The sequence below is a fragment of the Melanotaenia boesemani genome, chromosome 2 (genome assembly GCF_017639745.1).
Source record: "Melanotaenia boesemani isolate fMelBoe1 chromosome 2, fMelBoe1.pri, whole genome shotgun sequence".
Classification (NCBI taxonomy): Eukaryota; Metazoa; Chordata; class Actinopteri; order Atheriniformes; family Melanotaeniidae; genus Melanotaenia; species Melanotaenia boesemani.
This window is the reverse complement of record NC_055683.1, coordinates 29,781,476-29,799,832: the sequence shown is the minus strand read 5'-3', so window position 1 is coordinate 29,799,832 and position 18,357 is coordinate 29,781,476. Positions and strand designations below refer to the sequence as shown.

General features: G+C 37.2%; 1 protein-coding gene across 2 annotated transcripts; it reads left to right on the top strand.

The window, feature by feature from the left end:
- The first annotated feature begins 2,754 nt into the window (after positions 1-2,754).
- galr2b (galanin receptor 2b) lies at positions 2,755-17,478 on the top strand. 2 transcript variants are annotated; one of them, XM_041997113.1, is made up of 3 exons: positions 2,755-2,826; positions 7,174-7,556; positions 15,163-17,478. In XM_041997113.1, exons 2-3 carry the CDS (start codon positions 7,183-7,185, stop codon positions 15,926-15,928), a joined length of 1,140 nt encoding a protein of 379 aa, XP_041853047.1. In that variant the 5' UTR covers positions 2,755-2,826; positions 7,174-7,182; the 3' UTR covers positions 15,929-17,478. The 2 variants fall into 2 exon arrangements, with proteins under 2 accessions (XP_041853047.1, XP_041853038.1); XM_041997104.1 differs by lacking the exon at positions 2,755-2,826 and adding an exon at positions 3,911-4,027.
- Positions 17,479-18,357: the final 879 nt, after the last annotated feature.

Here is an 18,357-nt window from a genome sequence, read left to right as displayed (position 1 = left end):
ATTCTTTATTCTTAAAGGAGCGTAATAAAGTGAATGACAATACCAGGAGCCTGAGGGACTCATATGGGTTTGCAGACGACATAATCAGTACATATATAAAGTAAAAGTAAATAGATATCATCTTTGTAACAAAAAGGTTCTTTATTAGAACAAACTGAAAGCCGTCTCAGATGATGCTGTGTGCAAGCTTGACAGTGTCATGGATTGGCATATATATATACACACACACACACACACACACACACACACACACACACACACACACACACACACACACACACACACACACACACACACACACACATATACAACAGACCCTTGCAGTGCAGTTTCTATATGTAAAATTTGACCGACTGAATCAGTCTTTGCTGTTCACATTATATTTAAGTTCAGTTTATCATTATTTTGCTCCACTTCCCTTCAGACCACACAGTTGTAGCTATAAAATCATGAGTATGGTGGCTGTTGGAGCTTTCTGTAAGTGGTATTAATACCTATAATTACTATGCTGCTCATATTGTAATATATGTATTTTGTACACCTAGGAATTCAATCACTGTTTGTCACATTGGGTACATCAGTGGAAAGAAATCTTGTAGAGTTTAGTGATCTGCGTAACATTTTAGAGTGGGTGTACTGAGGCTGGGGCCCCAAGACAGTTTACCCCCAAGCATTGGTGATGGCAGGGTGAGTCATAGCTTGCAATGAACATTAACTGGCACTGGCCAGATCTCTCTGTATCCGCAGTATGTCCTCTTATGCAATATTCAACTCAGGTCAGCTTGACCCATTACTGATTTTCAAACCAACTAATTTTACACCGGAGATGAAGCTCATGGCTTAAATTTGTCTTCATTTGGATCCCCATCTAAGCAGTTGCATTATTGCTGATATTCTTCCTGCACTGCTGATATAAAAATATCTCTAGTGACAATTCAATTTGGTCATACTCATTAAGGTTACACAAGATAGAAAACAACATAAAATACTGTAGAGAAGATGAATAATAATCAGATTATTAATCAGAATATTAATCTATAATAGAAACCGTTGCACAATAAAAACAATATCTTGTGGCTTGTTCAGTTTGCTACAACAACTGTACTCTAGATCATTTCTGCACAAAGCTCTTTTTGTTTATAATGAACCCCTAATAGATCCCCGAAACTGCTTTTGGCATCAAGCTAGCAACGATTTCTGTGTTAATTCTCAGTGGAAGTAAATTCTTTTTGAGACTGGTGATGAATAAAGATGGACCAGGGTTTGGTAGTTCTTGCAGATGGAGTCTTTGTTCATCAATCAGAAGATTAGTTGAACCCCCATAGCATGAATATGACTTGTAGTGTTAAGTGCTTTGAGTCATTAGCAAGACTACAAAAAAGCACTTTATAATTACAGTCCATTTACCTCATTTTCCAAGACTAAGAGATGTTACCAGTGCAGAGCTTTTGAATCCTGTCAGGAAGATCTCAGGACATTTATTATGGAGATCCAAAAAGACATTCTTTCTTTCCATGGAACCAAAAGATTTTACAATGAAACAAAAAGCATGTTAAGTTATGTTTTTTTTTAAAGTGTTGATTATATGTATATGTTTAAATTGAGTAAAGATAGAAAACATTATTTTTCCCTTGTCCAAATTTATATTTTTTCTAACAAACATAACTGAAACAGTGTTAAAGCTGTATATAAATGCAAAGATCAGCCTACATTTGAAGATTTAGGTGATTCCCAGAGAGACTATTGGTGCTCAGAAACTTATCCTCAGATGACCTCAAGATTATACAGCAGGCCTGTGCAGAGACCTCTAAAGAAGCAGGGGATTACAGTTAAAAAAAAAGCAGAGCACATCAAACCTGAGCTTAAAAGATTGCATGGGAGGTAGGAGTCTGGTAATGACACATCTGATACAGTTGCAATAAACTACAAACACAATATACTATTATATACTGCAATACAGATAGATTTTATTTTGACATGGACATCACAATTACAAACCAGATGCAAAGGGAAGAGGTGGAAAGAATGGGGATTTTACGTATGAATGGGACCTATTATGTGCGTAAGGGAGCATAAATGGGTTTTAATTCTTCTCAGAAGTGGCTTACTGTGGCTGACTACCATATTTTTTGGAAAATAAGTCGCACTTAGTTTGGCTGGACACATGTGACATCCTCATTGGCCAAAGTGTCTCAGAGAAAGGGCAGAAGAGTGTGAATATAGTGACAACTAGTCAGGCAGACTTCAAATGATGGCATGTAGTGAAGATGGACGGAAAATGTCAAAAGACAAATTTCCTCCCACAGTTGTCATTGCCGTGAGAAAGAAAGAGTGGATGGAACAAGTAATGATTAACTTTTGGCTTACAAAGTGCTACACTGTCCTGATGGCTTCTTTAAAACATGCAAAGCCCTGCTTGCGATGGACAATGTGCAACGCACATAACGGCACAGTTGAAACATAAAATAAAAGCTTGTAGCTCCATACCTGTCATAATCCCTGTAGGCTTAACCAAAGTACTCCAGCCACTTGACATCTCAGTGAACTGGAGCTTTAAGGCAGTCTTGAGTGGATGGTGGATGGAGAGCATAGCTTCATGGCAACCGGCAGGATGCGCCATGCAACTTTCCAGCAAGTCCTTGGGTCCTGATGTCTGACGACAACCCCGCTGAAGAGGAGACAATGCTTCCTCTGGAGTTGGCGGAGTTGTTTGGAAGCGACACCGAGGATGAAGAATTTAATGGATTTAGTGATGGAGAATGAAACTGAGAGCTCTTTGAACTTGCTTGTTTGAGTCGCTGGCTTATGTGACTTTAGCCTATTCAGGTATGTTCTTTATGCTGTTGTGTAGCCAGATAACTGATAATGTATTACGTTAACACACTGGACACATATTCAGCCTGTTGTTCTGTGTTCTTTTGTGCAGTTGAATAACTTCCATTTCCAGATTAAATGTATGTTCTTAGTCTTGGATTTCTGAGACAAATTTCTAAATAAATGCAACTCAGTCAAGTGCTACTTACATGTGTTTTGTTTGTTTGTTTGTTTGTTTTTTTCTGTCTTCATGATGCATTTTTGACTGATGCTTAAAGCAGGTTATATTCTGGAGTGATTTTATAATCCAGAAATTACTTTACATTCGGATTTACCCTTTTGTTTTTGCATGTGTGTTGCTGGTACCTATTATACATCTATTACACACATTTTTTTCTTTTTTTTTTTTTTTTTTTTGCAGAATGTGCCTCTCTTTGCATGAAAGAAGAATGAAATATAATGACTAATAATAGAAAATGAATGAAAATGTGATAAGCACCAGTGTTTTACATTACTTAAAAAGTAATTAATTATAGTTACTAATTACTTTTCCCACAAATTAACAGCATTTGTAACAGAGTTACAGCATTATAAAAATAACTTATTACTCGAGAAAGTATTTATTCCATCACTTTTTTTTAAATGTTCACATATGTTCCCTTTAAGTGTTCTTCAAATTCATTTGCATGTTCATTTTTTCATTGTAAAAGTGAATATTAGCTTTACTGATTAATGAAATGGAAACAGAAAAATGGATGTCGTGGCTCCATCTCCTCGTCAGAAGAGACACGTGATTCTAACTGCTACCAGCCAACTCTTTGTTTCTAGTCATAATGAACTTTTCTCATAACATTGCTGTCTTTTATCTCTGTGAGGGAAAAGTGATGTGCCTAACCGTGATTTGGAATAGACCACCAAATGCTGCAACCTTCCTCCATACCTCTTCTCAGTCATCCTTTTCTGCAGTGAAGTGTGAACATTAAAGTGAATGTGGAGGAGGAGCCCTCACGGGGGGAGAGCGTGGTGGGGGAGGGCAGGCAGAAAAAGAGAAAGATACCAGCAACACAGGCAGATAGCGATGTAAGCTGGGAGAGCAGAGGAGCTTCAGTGCAAAGAGAATGAGCATCTTAACAGAGCAGCTCTGCTGGGAGTGTCGTTCCTGATCTGAGCGGAGCGCTGAAGCTTTGGATACCATCCGCACATCATCAGTCCGGTGGGTTTATCTTGCTGCATCTACCTGATCTGCATACTAATGTTGGTGTTCATGCAAAATAAAAATGTTTGTAAAATAAAAATGCTTAATTATAGTATCATTCACATTACATCACCACATTATAGCAGAAATTTAGAAGTTTGGCTATCACAGTGCAAAGATCAAACATCATGTACTTTATTTTATGCTGCTGATTGATAAAGAAGTGAGGTGCTGGTATATGCTGTTCTATTTATGTTCATTATTTCAAGCTTCCCAAGATAGGTTTCTACATTGTTTAGGCTGTGCTACACTCTCTGCTGTTTTCTATTGTTTTCATTACCTTTTGTTTCCATTCCAAAATTTCTAATTACACTCTCACATCCTGCTGCTGCACACTCAAGCAGTGGATCATTAAGCTCCTGTTTGTCTATCCCTGCATCTTCTGATCCTAGCAAGACTTTAAGCATATCCTGAGCTGACTGTAATGGTACCCTTGATATCACACTGCAGCTAAAAATTTTATACCAGTTGAGATTGCTTTTTCTAGGGGTAAGGAAGGAGAATCAGCCATACCATGACAGAGCCTACTAAAGTCTGACATGGGCACACAGCTGTGAAGAAAATTCCTCTACAGCAGCAGTCGCCTGATGTTACTGCCTCTATATAGATTTAATAAGGGCAAACATACTTCTATACACTCCACTTTAAGTGGCAGTTCTGCTGTGATAAATATATCTTCTCCATTTTGTTCTGGACTAGATGAGCAATACAAACACCAAAGGGGTATCAGTGTTTTCAATTATTAATTTCTTGCATTTAAATGAGAGTTAGAGGATGAAAACATGACGTTTGTTTTTAAAAAATAATATTAGTATTTATTGCATAGGTTATATAAGCAGTTTTTGTTCCTTGTGATTTGGCTTTCAGCCTTTAAAAAAAAAAGATTGATTTCTTCCTAGTTTCTAGGGAAACTAAGAAAACAAAAAGCCATCTATCCACTAAAAGGCCGCTGTAGTTTCAGATCTCAATGTGGCACCTTTCTCTCTGCTCTGAATTTTGCATCACACTTATAATAAAAGAATTAATCCTATGGCATTTCTGTCATGTGAAAAAGTAACCTGTTTTTTTAGGTAATAAGCAGCCTTCATTCAACTGCTGTTTTGCTTGAGGGTGATTCCATGAAAAAAGCATTTGTTTGATCTCTTCTGTACACTGTGATGGTTGTAGCTTGAGCTTGATATGCATGGTGACAAATGTGTGGGTTGCTTCCTGTCACTAATCGCTTTAATAATTGAAAATTGTAAAAGCAAGACAAATTATGTGATGCCTATCAAGATGAAAATAACTGTCTTAGATGAAAACTATGGTCATCCAAAATCAATTTTAGCTGTTTGTACACTCTACAGAAAAAGGCTTTGATAAAGAAAGCCGTTTCTAAATGAAATGCTTCCTTATGAGACTTTACATCAGTAGCTTTCAGTGCAGGCTGGAATCCACTTGGGAACCAATAATCTTATGATCAGTGAACAAGTGTTGCTTTGAAGTCTACTTAGTTGAAAGATTCTGTATTTTCTTTTTTCAGAGAAAAAAATACATGAAGAGCTGATTCAATCATACTTGAAACAAATGCTCTTCATCCTCTTCCAGCTGCCTCTGCAACGCCACAGCTTCTGAATTATAGCTTAAATTGGTTTTGAAGGACATCAAAGAAGTAAATGTGCTTATTATTGTGGGAAATGTGCTGCTAAACCAACTACTAAACCAGCAGTTTTGCCTATCATGTATAGTTGTTGCTTTTTCTTGCCTGTCTGTGTACCCTTTTGGTCAAATTATGCCTGTCACTTCCTTTGGTGATTATAACTGCCTGTCCATCATTAACAGCAGTATACCATTTACAAATCAAAACAAGGAAATTAACCCAACCCACACGGTTTACATAGCCGTTTGTCTTTCAAACACTGCAACGTTTTCATCCAAAACTGAATCCTCTGACTGTTTGACTGGAGAAAATATGTTTGGTGAAGTGTTGCCTTGTGTTAGTGTGCACATCTGTCTGACTCACCATCAAGAGCACCACTTTACTATCAATTTTGCACCAATTGCCATTCTGCAATATGGCAATCTATTAAAATAAAATATCAGAGTGCACACTGACGTCACTGAAGGCATCATTTTATAAAACACTGCACGTCAGAGGGTCTAGAGTGATACTGTTTCAGGTCAGAAATTGACAGAGTCAAGTATCTTCTCATCTCTGCTCATCATAGCTGATCAATTCTTCTATGATCTTTGTTGGAAGCAAAGTATTCCAGGCAGGGATGATTTTGTTCTCTTTTTTTTTTCTTTATTTTAGCTGAGTCGATTTAACCAGAAAACCAAACTCAGACAGTGGTGGGTTAAAGGCAAAATCCATTCAGTTAGAGAAGTGGAGCTGAGCGAGGTACATTGAGTGGCTTGTTGTCCACTTACCTAAAAACCAGGTTATATTTGAAGCAAACAATAGAAATATGTGGCATAATTAAATAGGAGATAAGCCTCTCGCACTCTGGGTGATGCTGACAACCACCCTTTAAAATACTGAAATAAATTTTAGAAAAGGTAATCTATGACATTTTATCTTTGGTATATATGATCTACAGTAAATAAATTAATAAAATATCCCCAGTACACATCTGCCACAATAACGACAACAATCCAGAACCTTTCACTCTTAAAAAGGGTGGCACAACTCGACTGGGTATTATTTGAAGAAAACAATTTTCAAGTCTATCAAGGCTTGTCAGTTTTATAGAGTAATTTAAATAACCAGGTATGAAACTACCTCTGAATCAGCACTTTGTCATCACCTCTGAATGAGTCAAAAGTTGAGATTTTAGATGTCTGTGAACTCAGAAAACTGTGTAATGTTTTATATATTTAGAGTGCTTAGGGTTTGGTAATATTCCAATGTACTCATGCCAAACTTCATTTTGCTTAACTGTATATTTATTCTCCTTCTTATGGTGCCAGTCAAATTATCGGGGCAGCCTGTTTCCTCTCAGGCCATCCCTTTGGCTAGGGTCCTTGCAGACATATGGAGAAGAGCTTGTAACACAATCAAAGACCAGAAGATGTTAATCAGAATTTACTTGACATGTAAATCTTCTTTCTTCTCTTAATTCTAGACTTGCAAAATGTCTGATCTTGAAGATTTCAGCAGGCCAGGAGCACAGGCCAATGTATCCGACAGCTACCAGCTCAACCCCACCAGTGTGATTGTGTCAGTGGTCTTCTCCCTCATTTTCCTGCTGGGCACCATTGGCAACAGCCTGGTGCTCGCCGTGCTACTGCGGAGCGGACAGGTCGGGTACAACACAACCAATTTGTTCATTCTCAACCTCAGCGTTGCCGACTTCTTCTTCATCATCTTCTGCGTTCCTTTCCAAGCTACCATCTACTCTTTGGAGGGATGGGTGTTTGGCTCCTTCATGTGCAAAGTGGTCCACTTCTTCATCAACCTCACCATGTATGCTAGCAGCTTCACACTGGCTGCTGTGTCTGTTGACAGGTAGGTCATATTTCATTTCTGGAAGGGAAAGTATTTAAATTGTACTCATAATAATACACTGAAGTATTTATGAAATGCAGAAATCACACATTTTACATAATTTCCTTATATTGTCAATATTTCTACCTGAGTAACGGTAATTCTTTCATCAAGTTATCTCTTGATTGTTTTTGTAAATAATTAATTTACTGTGTCAATCACAGAACAAAAATCCTAGAATAACAGATTATATCTTCAGTTGCTTTTTTGTTTTACTTTATTTAGCAATAAAAAGCAGATAATATCAACTAACTCACATTTTAGAAGTTGAAATTAGAACATTTTTCAGTCATTTAGTCCTTCAAAATAAATTATCATAATTGTTAATTATTGAAACTGCTTAGATCCTCTAATGCATTAATTGCTTCATCTGTAATCATTAATCATCCTCTTGTGCTCCTGCTGTATTTAGATCAGAAGTTCAAAGAGTGTGATGAATGTTAGGAGGCAGCAGGAAAAGCTTTTGGTAATTCTTCTTTTCTTTGTTGCTGGAGTGTCAGGTCTCCAATTAAAAAAGACTGATTCATGCACTCTAAACCTTTATCAAGTCTAGGGATGCATCCAGGAGTCTTTGAACTAGCATTCTTTTCATTTACTTGTTTTTCTCATCTCATCTCATCAAATTATGACATTTTGAACTGTGTGACTTCTACAGTGACATGTCAAAACTGATCTTTATTCATCTCTTTTGGAAACTGCACAAATTCTGCAAGAAAGGCATCAACTTTGTTCACCCAGTTTTATCTTTTTTGCTTATGTCCCCATATTGTTTCATAATAAGGAGTCCTTAGCTTATATAAAATGTGTTTGCCTCATCTACATGGATGTATATAGAACAGTGAGATCCCACAGGCACAAATTAATGGAATTAGTCAAAGATTCATAAGACTTCACAGAGACTCTGAAGCTGTAATTGAATATCTTATGAGGTAATCATCCAGTATACTTGGCTGAAAATTATATCCCTCATAGAGAAATTGCAAAGCCATCATTGTTGGGCCACACAATCATCTCAGCCTATACAAACAGTCAGTGAGCATCCTCTGCAGCAGACACTTACTCACACTGGCTGTGTTTACACTTCATAGGATTTGATAGTCATTTCCTCCTCTGTCTGGAAAAGAGCAGTAACATCTAAGTCACAAAGTTAATAATACATTTGTTCTGTTTTGTGCTCCATCTCTGAGTGATGTGTTTTTATAAAACAATAGCACACAAAAAAACTGCAGCTTACAGTTGCCCTTTAATCCACAAATCCCCAGTAGGAATGAAATCATTGCACAGTTTGAAAAGAGAGCAGCAAACACTTTCTCACAGGAGCGTTGCTAGACATAGAGCTCCACTGGGGCACATCATTCAGATCCTATTTTTTACCTTCACCAAGGCAGAGGTTAGTTTTCAGTGGCGTTGGCTTGTCGTCTGTCTGTCTGCTAACAACATACAGTAATTCAATAAGTTATGGATGGATTTTAATTAAATTTTCAAGCTGAAACTGTCTGTTGGTCTGCATATCCATCTTCTACATCGAGCATAAATGGGCCTCAAGGCTCTGTTCACACTGCAGCTCAATGCCGATTTTTTTGCCCTTATGTGACTCATATTGGATTTTTCAATAACAGTCTGAATAGATCAAATCTGAATTTTTCAAATCCGACCCAGGCCACTTTCATAAATGGTCCAAGATTGGATATGTATTCGATTTGTGTGGAAGCGACCTCAGTCTGAACGGTCATGTTGCATTTCATCCGACTTTGACGTAACAGAACAGACATCGCAATGCTGCTGTTTCAACATATTTACTGTATTGTGGTATTTTCCTTTTTTTATTGTAAATGAAAACAACAAAACAACACCATCACTTTCAATATATGTATGAATTCAGCAAAGTAATGCAATGAAGGGAGGGACAGGGGTGTATTTACAATTAGAATGTGTAAAGGTGCAGATCAGGTCACGTTCCATTTCCTACATTGTCGGGTTGGGTCCAGATTTCCCAGGAAAATATCACCAACGTATCTGCTCTAGTGGATCTCTGGTAGTCTCTCTGTTTGTGCAGCAGCTGCTTCCTCCCTCTCCTCTCATGTTGTTCCGTGAATCATGGCGGCTGTCGTTGATCAGCTGATTGGCTTTCTCTCTTGTTGTATTTGTTTATCGCTCAGCTGAGAAGGAGAAAACCCTGTCACATATTTACAATAAAATATTGTTTTTGGCAGGACTTTCTCTAACACAGTAGCTGGCTTGTGGTAGCCAGATTTGCTGAGATGCAGGGAGGGGCACTGACCAGGAAAAGAGGAGCAACAAATGAGACCTTTTGTTTAGGTCTAGTCTTTATGAAATATTGAACTGATTATTACAACTAAGGTGATCGTCTGATAAAGACAATCTTCTAAAACAAGCAGCCAATGATCTATTTTATCTGTTCATTTACTTTGGGTGATGCTGCTATATATATATATATATATATATATATATATATACATATATATATATATATATATATATATATATAAAATCCAACAATTTGATTTTTCTTTCTGCTATTAAATTAGCAGATAAACACAATGAAAACATATAATAAAAAAAGCTTTTGTTATAAATTTATTCTAAAAATGCACTTTCAGAAAGAGGTAAGTAAAGATTATATTTAAAAGGATTAATTTGACTGTTCTGTGTGTCTTAACGCAAGAGAAAATACACGTTCATTCTGATACAAACAATTTGAAAATATATTTGCTTTCGTGTGTTACTGTAACACATGAATGAAAATTAGGCTAATTCAATGATAAATTATGAGTAGACAAATGTGTAACAAAATATAAACAAGCAAAAAATAAGGTAAAATACAGATACATGGAATTATTAAATATATTTACCTGAACCCTTGATTCTATCAGGTCCAATCGAAGAGCAAGTGTTTCCCTCATGAACACGTCTGGATAGTGACTTTCATTAAAAGCCTTTTCTAATTCCTCCAGCTGCCAACCAGTGAAATTAGTGCGAGTTCTTCTTCTCTTGCAGCCAGGGCTATCTTTGTCTGGCTCCCCTGAGTCTGACAGTAGAACAAATTCAAACAAAGGATAAACATTTTTTTTTAAAAAATCACACATATTTTATTGTAATTTTAGCAGAATTTTTTTCATGCATATGCAATGAATTCTGCCATAGAGATGGAAATCTTGTCAACCTTAATCAGCACTGCCACTTCTATTTAGTTTTTGTAAGTCAGGCTTGTTGAAGGACATTTCAAAGCTCTTCTGTGGATGTTTTCTGCCTTTTGTCCAACTTTCTGTCAGGATGATTTTACAGTGCTTCAGTAATGTTGAGGTCCAGCCTCTGGGAAAGATCCTTCACTCCATGAGAGCTGCTGCCACTGATTTTCTTCCCAGTTCTTAAGTAGCTTGGCATACTTAAGTCTTCTCTTTCTGTCACCCTTCCTTAAGAATGGTTTTTCAACCATTCCATTGTGACTGTTTCGGATGAAGTTTTGACAAACATGCTGAAATCTGCTAATTTGGGAATAACTTTATTAATGTTTTTCGTCTGTCAAACTCTGCAAGCTAGCTTATTATAAGCTAGCAGCATGATGAGGACTCACTTCTACACCATCACAAAAATGCTGTGCTTCAGGAGCAAAAAGACTAGATCAAAAGCCAACAAAAAATTGACTGGCTATAGTTAAATGCTCACCTGGTAGGGCAGCCACATTGAGTACAGAGGCCACAGCTCCTCGACCGGCACATTTTTCATATGTCTTTGTCTTCATGAACCAACAAAAGCATTCTAATTACAATAATAAGGACCAAGGAGTGCACTGAAATTTAGTGGCAAAAACCAGCCGAAGTTTAAAAAAAAAACTTCAGAAGACCTTAAGAAAGCCTGGAGAACTATCGCTCCAGACCAGTTTAAAAGATCACAAGAGTCTGACTGCTTAGAAAATAAAAAGAAACAAGATGTGGCTTAAATCTTTTCTATAGCTCTGGACATGCAGAATTTTTTAAATAGAATCAGATGTTTTTCTGGCAGATTTCCTGTAATTCGGAAAATTTTTTAATCAGCAAAACATACTTTAAATTCACAAAATCCAAATCCTCTTGTCAAAATTAATAAATTCTGTACTTGCTCATTATTCATTACAAATTTCACTTGAGACTAGATAGATGGTTTAGTAAATGAAGATGTCCAAACCATTGAAGCTCCACATGAGTAGGTTCAAAGTGTATGTTTTTTGCCTTTCATGTCAAACATAAGTGCCTCTGTCTCCATTTTAGTGAGATTTCAAAGAGCATAGAGGCTGTTTTCTGTTTCTGAAGAGCCGGCTAAAATGCCTTGTAAATGTAAAAAGCAAGGACATGAATTTGCTGTCCTCCTAAGAATCCCTGCCTTAGGTCAGAAAAAAGCAGAAATACTTTAAATACCCGTCAGAAAACATATCATATCATATCATATATGAAAATCATAATGTTAAATTATTTTAAGAGACAGCAGCTTTATAGCTTTAGGTGGCAGATTTTCGCCCACCTGCTCTTTGCAAAGCACAGAACGTGGTCATGTTCCCTTCTACAGCTTTAGTTTCACTGCTGTACCATTTCACATTTTTCTACAATACTGTCAAGCTTTCTCTGTGTTGTGTTGTCTGAAATGTTCCTGTGTTTTGGTTTTGTTCTTATTGTTGCTGAGTCAGGGCCTCCATCCCACCATACAAGATTAAACCTTTCTTTGGATATTGTACACAGTGTGAGATATTTTTCTTTTATTTCTTTCTTTTCTCAGCAGAAGTAACAAATGGCTGCTTTGTAAATGACTGCCATTCAACATGGAGAATTCAGCATTAGTCATGCTAACAATGTGTGTGGGTAGATTCCTTCTGAGTAAATACAAATGTTCCCATAATCTCATTCAGGTGATCAAAGCATCAGTAAAGCTGCCAAAAAAAAAAAAACATTGTCCAGTATTGGGCTAAAATCTTGAACAAAATTAGCTCCTAAGTTTCAACTAATTTACTCAGGTTAACATAATGGATGGCAGTTATATGTAGAGTCATATAGAAAGGGGCTTCATTTTTTTAAACTCATTACAAAAGAACAAGCTGTGGACAGTTATGCTCCAAATTTGTTTATGAGGATTATAAATGAACTTAGATACTATTTTAGAGGCTAATTTTTGTGTAAAAACACTGTCCAGAAGTTGGAATTCAGGAGATGTGCAGAGAAGATGCATCATCAGAGCAAGCATCTTCTCTCCCTTGCCAGCACGGAGGTGCTGATGCATGCCTTTATTTCAAGTAGATTAGATTACTGAAATGCCCTGCTCTCTGGTCTTCCTAAAAAGTCCATCTCAAACCTACAGCTACTTCAGAATTCAGCGGCACATGTTATGACAAGGACCAGAGGGTGGGAACACATCACACCAGTTTTAAAATCGCTGCATTGGCTCCCCGTGCGTTTCAGGATTGATTTTAAGGTTCTTTTAGTAGTTAATAAATATCTTAATGGTCTTGGGCCATCTTATTTATCAGACCTTCTTTTAAGTCATGAACCCTTGCGGACCCTGGGGTCCTCTGGTACTGGCCTTTTAGTTGTTCCAAGGGTGAGGACCAAGACATACGGCGAGGCTTCTTTCCATTGTTACGGCCCTCGTCTGTGGAACAGTCTGCTGGAGGGCCTCAGGGCTGCAAAGAACATTGATGTTTTTAAAAAGAGGCTTAAGACCTACGTTTTTAGCTTAGCTTTTAACTAAATTTATTTTACATTATTTTATTGTACATTATTTTATTTCACGTTATTTTATTTTCACTTTATTCAACTGTACTATTTATTTATTTATTTATTTACTTATTTATTCATTCATTCTTAGCTGTTCTTATTGTTTCTTAAGGTTGTTTAATTTTAATTCTAATTCCAGTGTTTTCCTCGTGGGGATCCTCCACGCCGGGGGGTTTTGCCTGCTCAGTCTGGGGGCTTCTGTCGTGGTGATTGCACCTATTTGGGGTGGCTGGGGCCCTGCACTGCTGCCTTTTGGCTGTGGTGTGGGCCCCAGTCTGTCCTGATGGGGGTGGTTGCTGCTGTTAAACATGGGTGGACTGGCCCCTGGTGTGGATGGATCCCCATGACACTGATATTGTTTCCTCACAGCAGCATCAGGCCGGATACTTTTCACTTTTAGTATTTTATAATAACATTCAGTTTGAGACAGAAATAAGAGAATTATGTTTGTATAGAATGGGGAGAGAAGGCTGCTTGGTGTGTGTGTGTGTGTGTGTGTGTGTGTGTGTGTGTGTGTGTGTGTGTGTGTGTGTGTGCGGCTGTGTGAAATATTTTGGTGAGTGTTTCTATTATTATGTATTCCCACTTTGTTTTGTTTTATATGTATAAATGTTTTTAATCATGTAAAGCACTTTGTGTTGCCTGTGGCATGAAAGGTGCTTTATAAATAAAGTTTGATTTGATTTGATTTGAACAACATCTGTCTAAACAAGCTGACATGACATCTTCTTCACATTTTGTGTAGTATAATTCGTGTTTCTACCACGTCCTGTTTTGAATCGTGTTTCATGTTTTGTCTCGTTCCTGCCATCCACACCTGCTTGTAATCATTAACCCATTAATGTTAACACTTTTAACAAAAAGCAATGGCATAAAAAGCTTATTTGCATTTTTACTTTTTTTTAAACAATAATAATAAAAATGCCTGTTTTCTTTTTTTTTTTTTTTAGAACACTGACATCAAGTGAATTTAACTATCAGATGGTTCGGCATAAATACATAGCTTAAAAAATAAGTAGTCAGAGGTGGACAGTGGCACAGTCAGGGATGTCCACAGGTCTGCAGGTTTTAGATTTTTCCCTGCTTCTGAACACTTGGTTTAAATTAAATGGATCTCCTCAACAGCTTGTTGTCAAATTCTGCCCAAAGCTGTTAACGATCCATTAATCTGAGTCAGGCGTCTTGAAGCAGGACATGTCTCAAACCTGCAAAACAGCGTCATCTGCAAATAATTCTTGGTTGTGCAATTTTCCTCATTTCATGTTTAACCAAATTATATTACAACACACACATTCCTGCTTGTATTGGTTCATTTGCTTTGATGGCTAATTACCCAGTCATAGGGTTAATAAATGGTTGAGGTAATATCTATTTTTGGTATTACATACCCAAACCATCACATAGCCCGGATGGCTCACGCAGTTTTATGTCTATTTTTAATAAGATTTACTATACCAATGAAAAATCTACTCTACCAAACAGTAGAGCAAAACAGGTTAATAACTCTGTTCATAAACAGAGTTGTATGTGACTAGCATTTTAATCATTAGCTTAGCTTTTTCAGTTTCAGCCGTTTACTTCACCCTTGCCTGTATAATTAGCTTTTGCTTTTTTTTTTTGTTTGTTTTGTTTACACTTTTTACTTCTTGGTTGTGTGTGATAAAATACCATAAACATGGTATTTTTATCTTAATTCATGTAACAAAATAATATGTTGATGAATTCATGTGGTCTGGATTACAACTCAGTATATATAATATGTACATATCCATATATTATATTCCTATTTTTCCCCCTCTTTGTAGGTACCTGGCCATTCGCTACCCACTACGTTCCAGAGAGTTAAGGACCCCGTGTAATGCAGTGGTTGCCATGGTGGTTATCTGGGGTCTTTCCCTGGTATTTGCAGGTCCATATCTCAGTTACTATGACCTGATTGATTATGCCAACAGTACTGTATGTATCCCCGGCTGGGAGGAGCAGAATCGTAAGGTGCTCGACACATGCACCTTCCTGTTTGGCTACGTCATCCCTGTGCTGATCGTGAGCCTCTCGTACACTCGAACCATCAAGTACCTTTGGACGGCTGTCGATCCGCTGGATGGTATGTCAGAATCCAAGCGGGCCAAACGCAAAGTCACCAAGATGATCATCATTGTCACTGTGCTCTTCTGCATATGCTGGTTGCCATACCACGTGGTAATATTGTGCTACCTATATGGTGACTTTCCTTTCAATCAGACCACGTACGCCTTCAGGCTCCTCTCTCACTGCATGGCCTACGCCAACTCTTGTGTCAACCCCATCGTGTACGCTCTGGTGTCCAAGCACTTTCGTAAAGGCTTCAAGAAAGTATTCAGCTGCATCCTTATTAAAAATGGGAGAAATAAGGTTCATGTGGTTCATGTTGCCAACACCGGACCTGGATTTGAAGCAGGCTCCACTGAGGTGTCGCAGATGAATGAGGAGAACGTGAGACAGAATGAATGTGAAATGATCAACAGGCCGAGGCTGGTCGAGCCAAGAGAAGCTACCGTGACTCTGAATTTGCCTTTTCAGCAACAGACTTGACATGTGATCCAACTTTGCTGATAGAATTAGTGCAGACTGCCTTACCTGAAAGTCTTTCCAGCTGCTTATACGAAAATCTGTGAACTTTTTATTATCATATTCACATTTTTTTAGTGGTAAACAGGAAGGACGATAAGCAGAAATTCAAGTGGGTTAATTCAATAGTTTATTCAAAAGAAGGGGAACCACCATAATATATTTGTTCCTAATTCACTTGAAAGTTTCTGTTCAATCACTGAGAGTATATCAATGTGAAAATTCTTTGTTTCCCATCTCACTATGCCTTAACAAATTGCTTGCACTCATGATAACAACTGTGCAGTGTTTGGGTATTCTCACTGATCCAGCACATTTTGAAAGCAGAAAGGGGATGTGTTACTGTATATTTTTATTTATTTATTTATTTTAAATAGTCAAATGATTCCAAAAATGCTGAAGATTTGGCAGCTGTGAAGAGAAATCCACGTGCATGCCTGGTTCGTGTGAGTTCTAACAGGATTTGATGAATGTTAAGCTAATGCGCATAATCAAAGGAAACTGTAAGGTGATGCTTCTGTTCTGCTGATGTGGCGTCCATCTTGTGTGACTCATCAACAAGCCGACCATTCCCACAACACGGTGTTTCTAACCATATGTTCAAGTGTAGCTTTGATATTCAGGAACTTCAACCTCTCTATATAGTCTTTTCTTCACATGAACTCTATAATTTTCCAATTCTAGTACTGTATAACCTTTTTGATAAGTTTTGAACCACTTCAGTCCTATAGGTTGTGGTTTCTGTGGAGCAGAGTGCTTGCTGTGTATCTTGCATGCCGTTCTGATGTGTCAAGATAATATTTCTATGACTACACAAAAGTGATGTAAAACTCAGAAATGTGTGAAAAACAATTACATATATAAATCAGTTTTGTACTGGCATTAAGAATATCATAATTTGGTCTGTTTGCAGAATTAGTTGTTTTTTTTGTTTTTTTTTTTTCTTCTTTTTTCTTTGTTTTTTATTGGCATTTTGCAAAGATGGCATGTTTCTCTTTGGTGTAAAATATTATACATTTAAATAGACATGTTTATCAATGAGTGCACTTATATATTTAAGAGTTATGTATTTATAAATGCGTATATTTAATATCTTAAAAGCTGTGATATGATAATCATGCATTTGCATACTTTATTTCTCCAAATGGAAGCACATCCTCAATTTCTCCTTGTTTTGCTGTAAAATTGTGTCCTTCCTCAGAGCTGTAAAAAGCCTCTTGTTTGTGTTCTGTTCAGGATGTTTCTATTTAATCTGTTAATGTGATGTAAGATGCTATTTTTCTTTCAGATTATTTTCCAACAAAATTTTCATTGCTTAATTTTCCACCAGTGTGTTTTGCTCACTGCACCTGTGGTTTATACTCAATATCTCTCTGATGTGTTTAACCAAGCAGAGTTTTCAACTGTCACACTCTGCAAATTTGAAATGCATATTATACATAAAGTTATTTATATGCAAATGTTGAACAAAATGTTATTCATGCTTAGATGACCAAATAAACAATTTTCTGCTATGAAATTGTTTTGGAGTTTACTCAGTTTTAAATTTGATTCTATTTAATTGAATTTGAAAACATCATATAGATAAACTGTGTAGATGGTGACACAGCTATTTATTTGAATTTTTTTTATATAATTTTCATCCATCCTTGAGTTATACCACGTTATTCGAGTAAAAGGTCACAAGGGGGTGGGAGTGCATCCCAGTGGATATTAGGCAGAGGCAGAGTATACCATTAACAGGTCGCCAGTCTATCATAGATTATGTAACTCATTAATCACTGATAAACATAATATCTAGTCACTTTACAGAATGAGGATGCCCAATAGTTCACCTCACAACAGTTGTATGTGGGCTGCATGATGGTGAGGTGGTCAGCACTGTTCTGAGTCATGACAAGAAGATTGTTTGAATTTTGCCTGGCTTCTTCATGTTTGTGTGGCGTTTGTATTTTCTTCCTGTGCATGTGCAGATAATCTCTGAGTACTCTGGCTTCCTCCCACAGTCCAGAAACAGGCATGTTTAGTGAACTGATGGTTCAAAATTCAAACCAGGTGAACATGCATGATTTTTTAACATCTCATATGTCTCTGCTGTAATGCACTGGTTCCCCTTCCTAGGTGTGCACCGCCTTTTGACTCTTGGTGGCTAGATTCCAGCCCCCTCCAATTCTGAACTGGATACAGCGAGTAAATACAGTAGATGAATGATGGATGGGTATTTGTTAGTTTCAACAATAGTTATTTACAAATGAAGAACATTTATGACCACTGTTACATTCACAATGATCACAGCCTTACACATATAGATTATTTACTTTTTGTTGAGTCCATCCATCTTCCATACCAGTTCAGGGCCGCTGCACCTTATCCTAGCAACTACTATGCAAGAG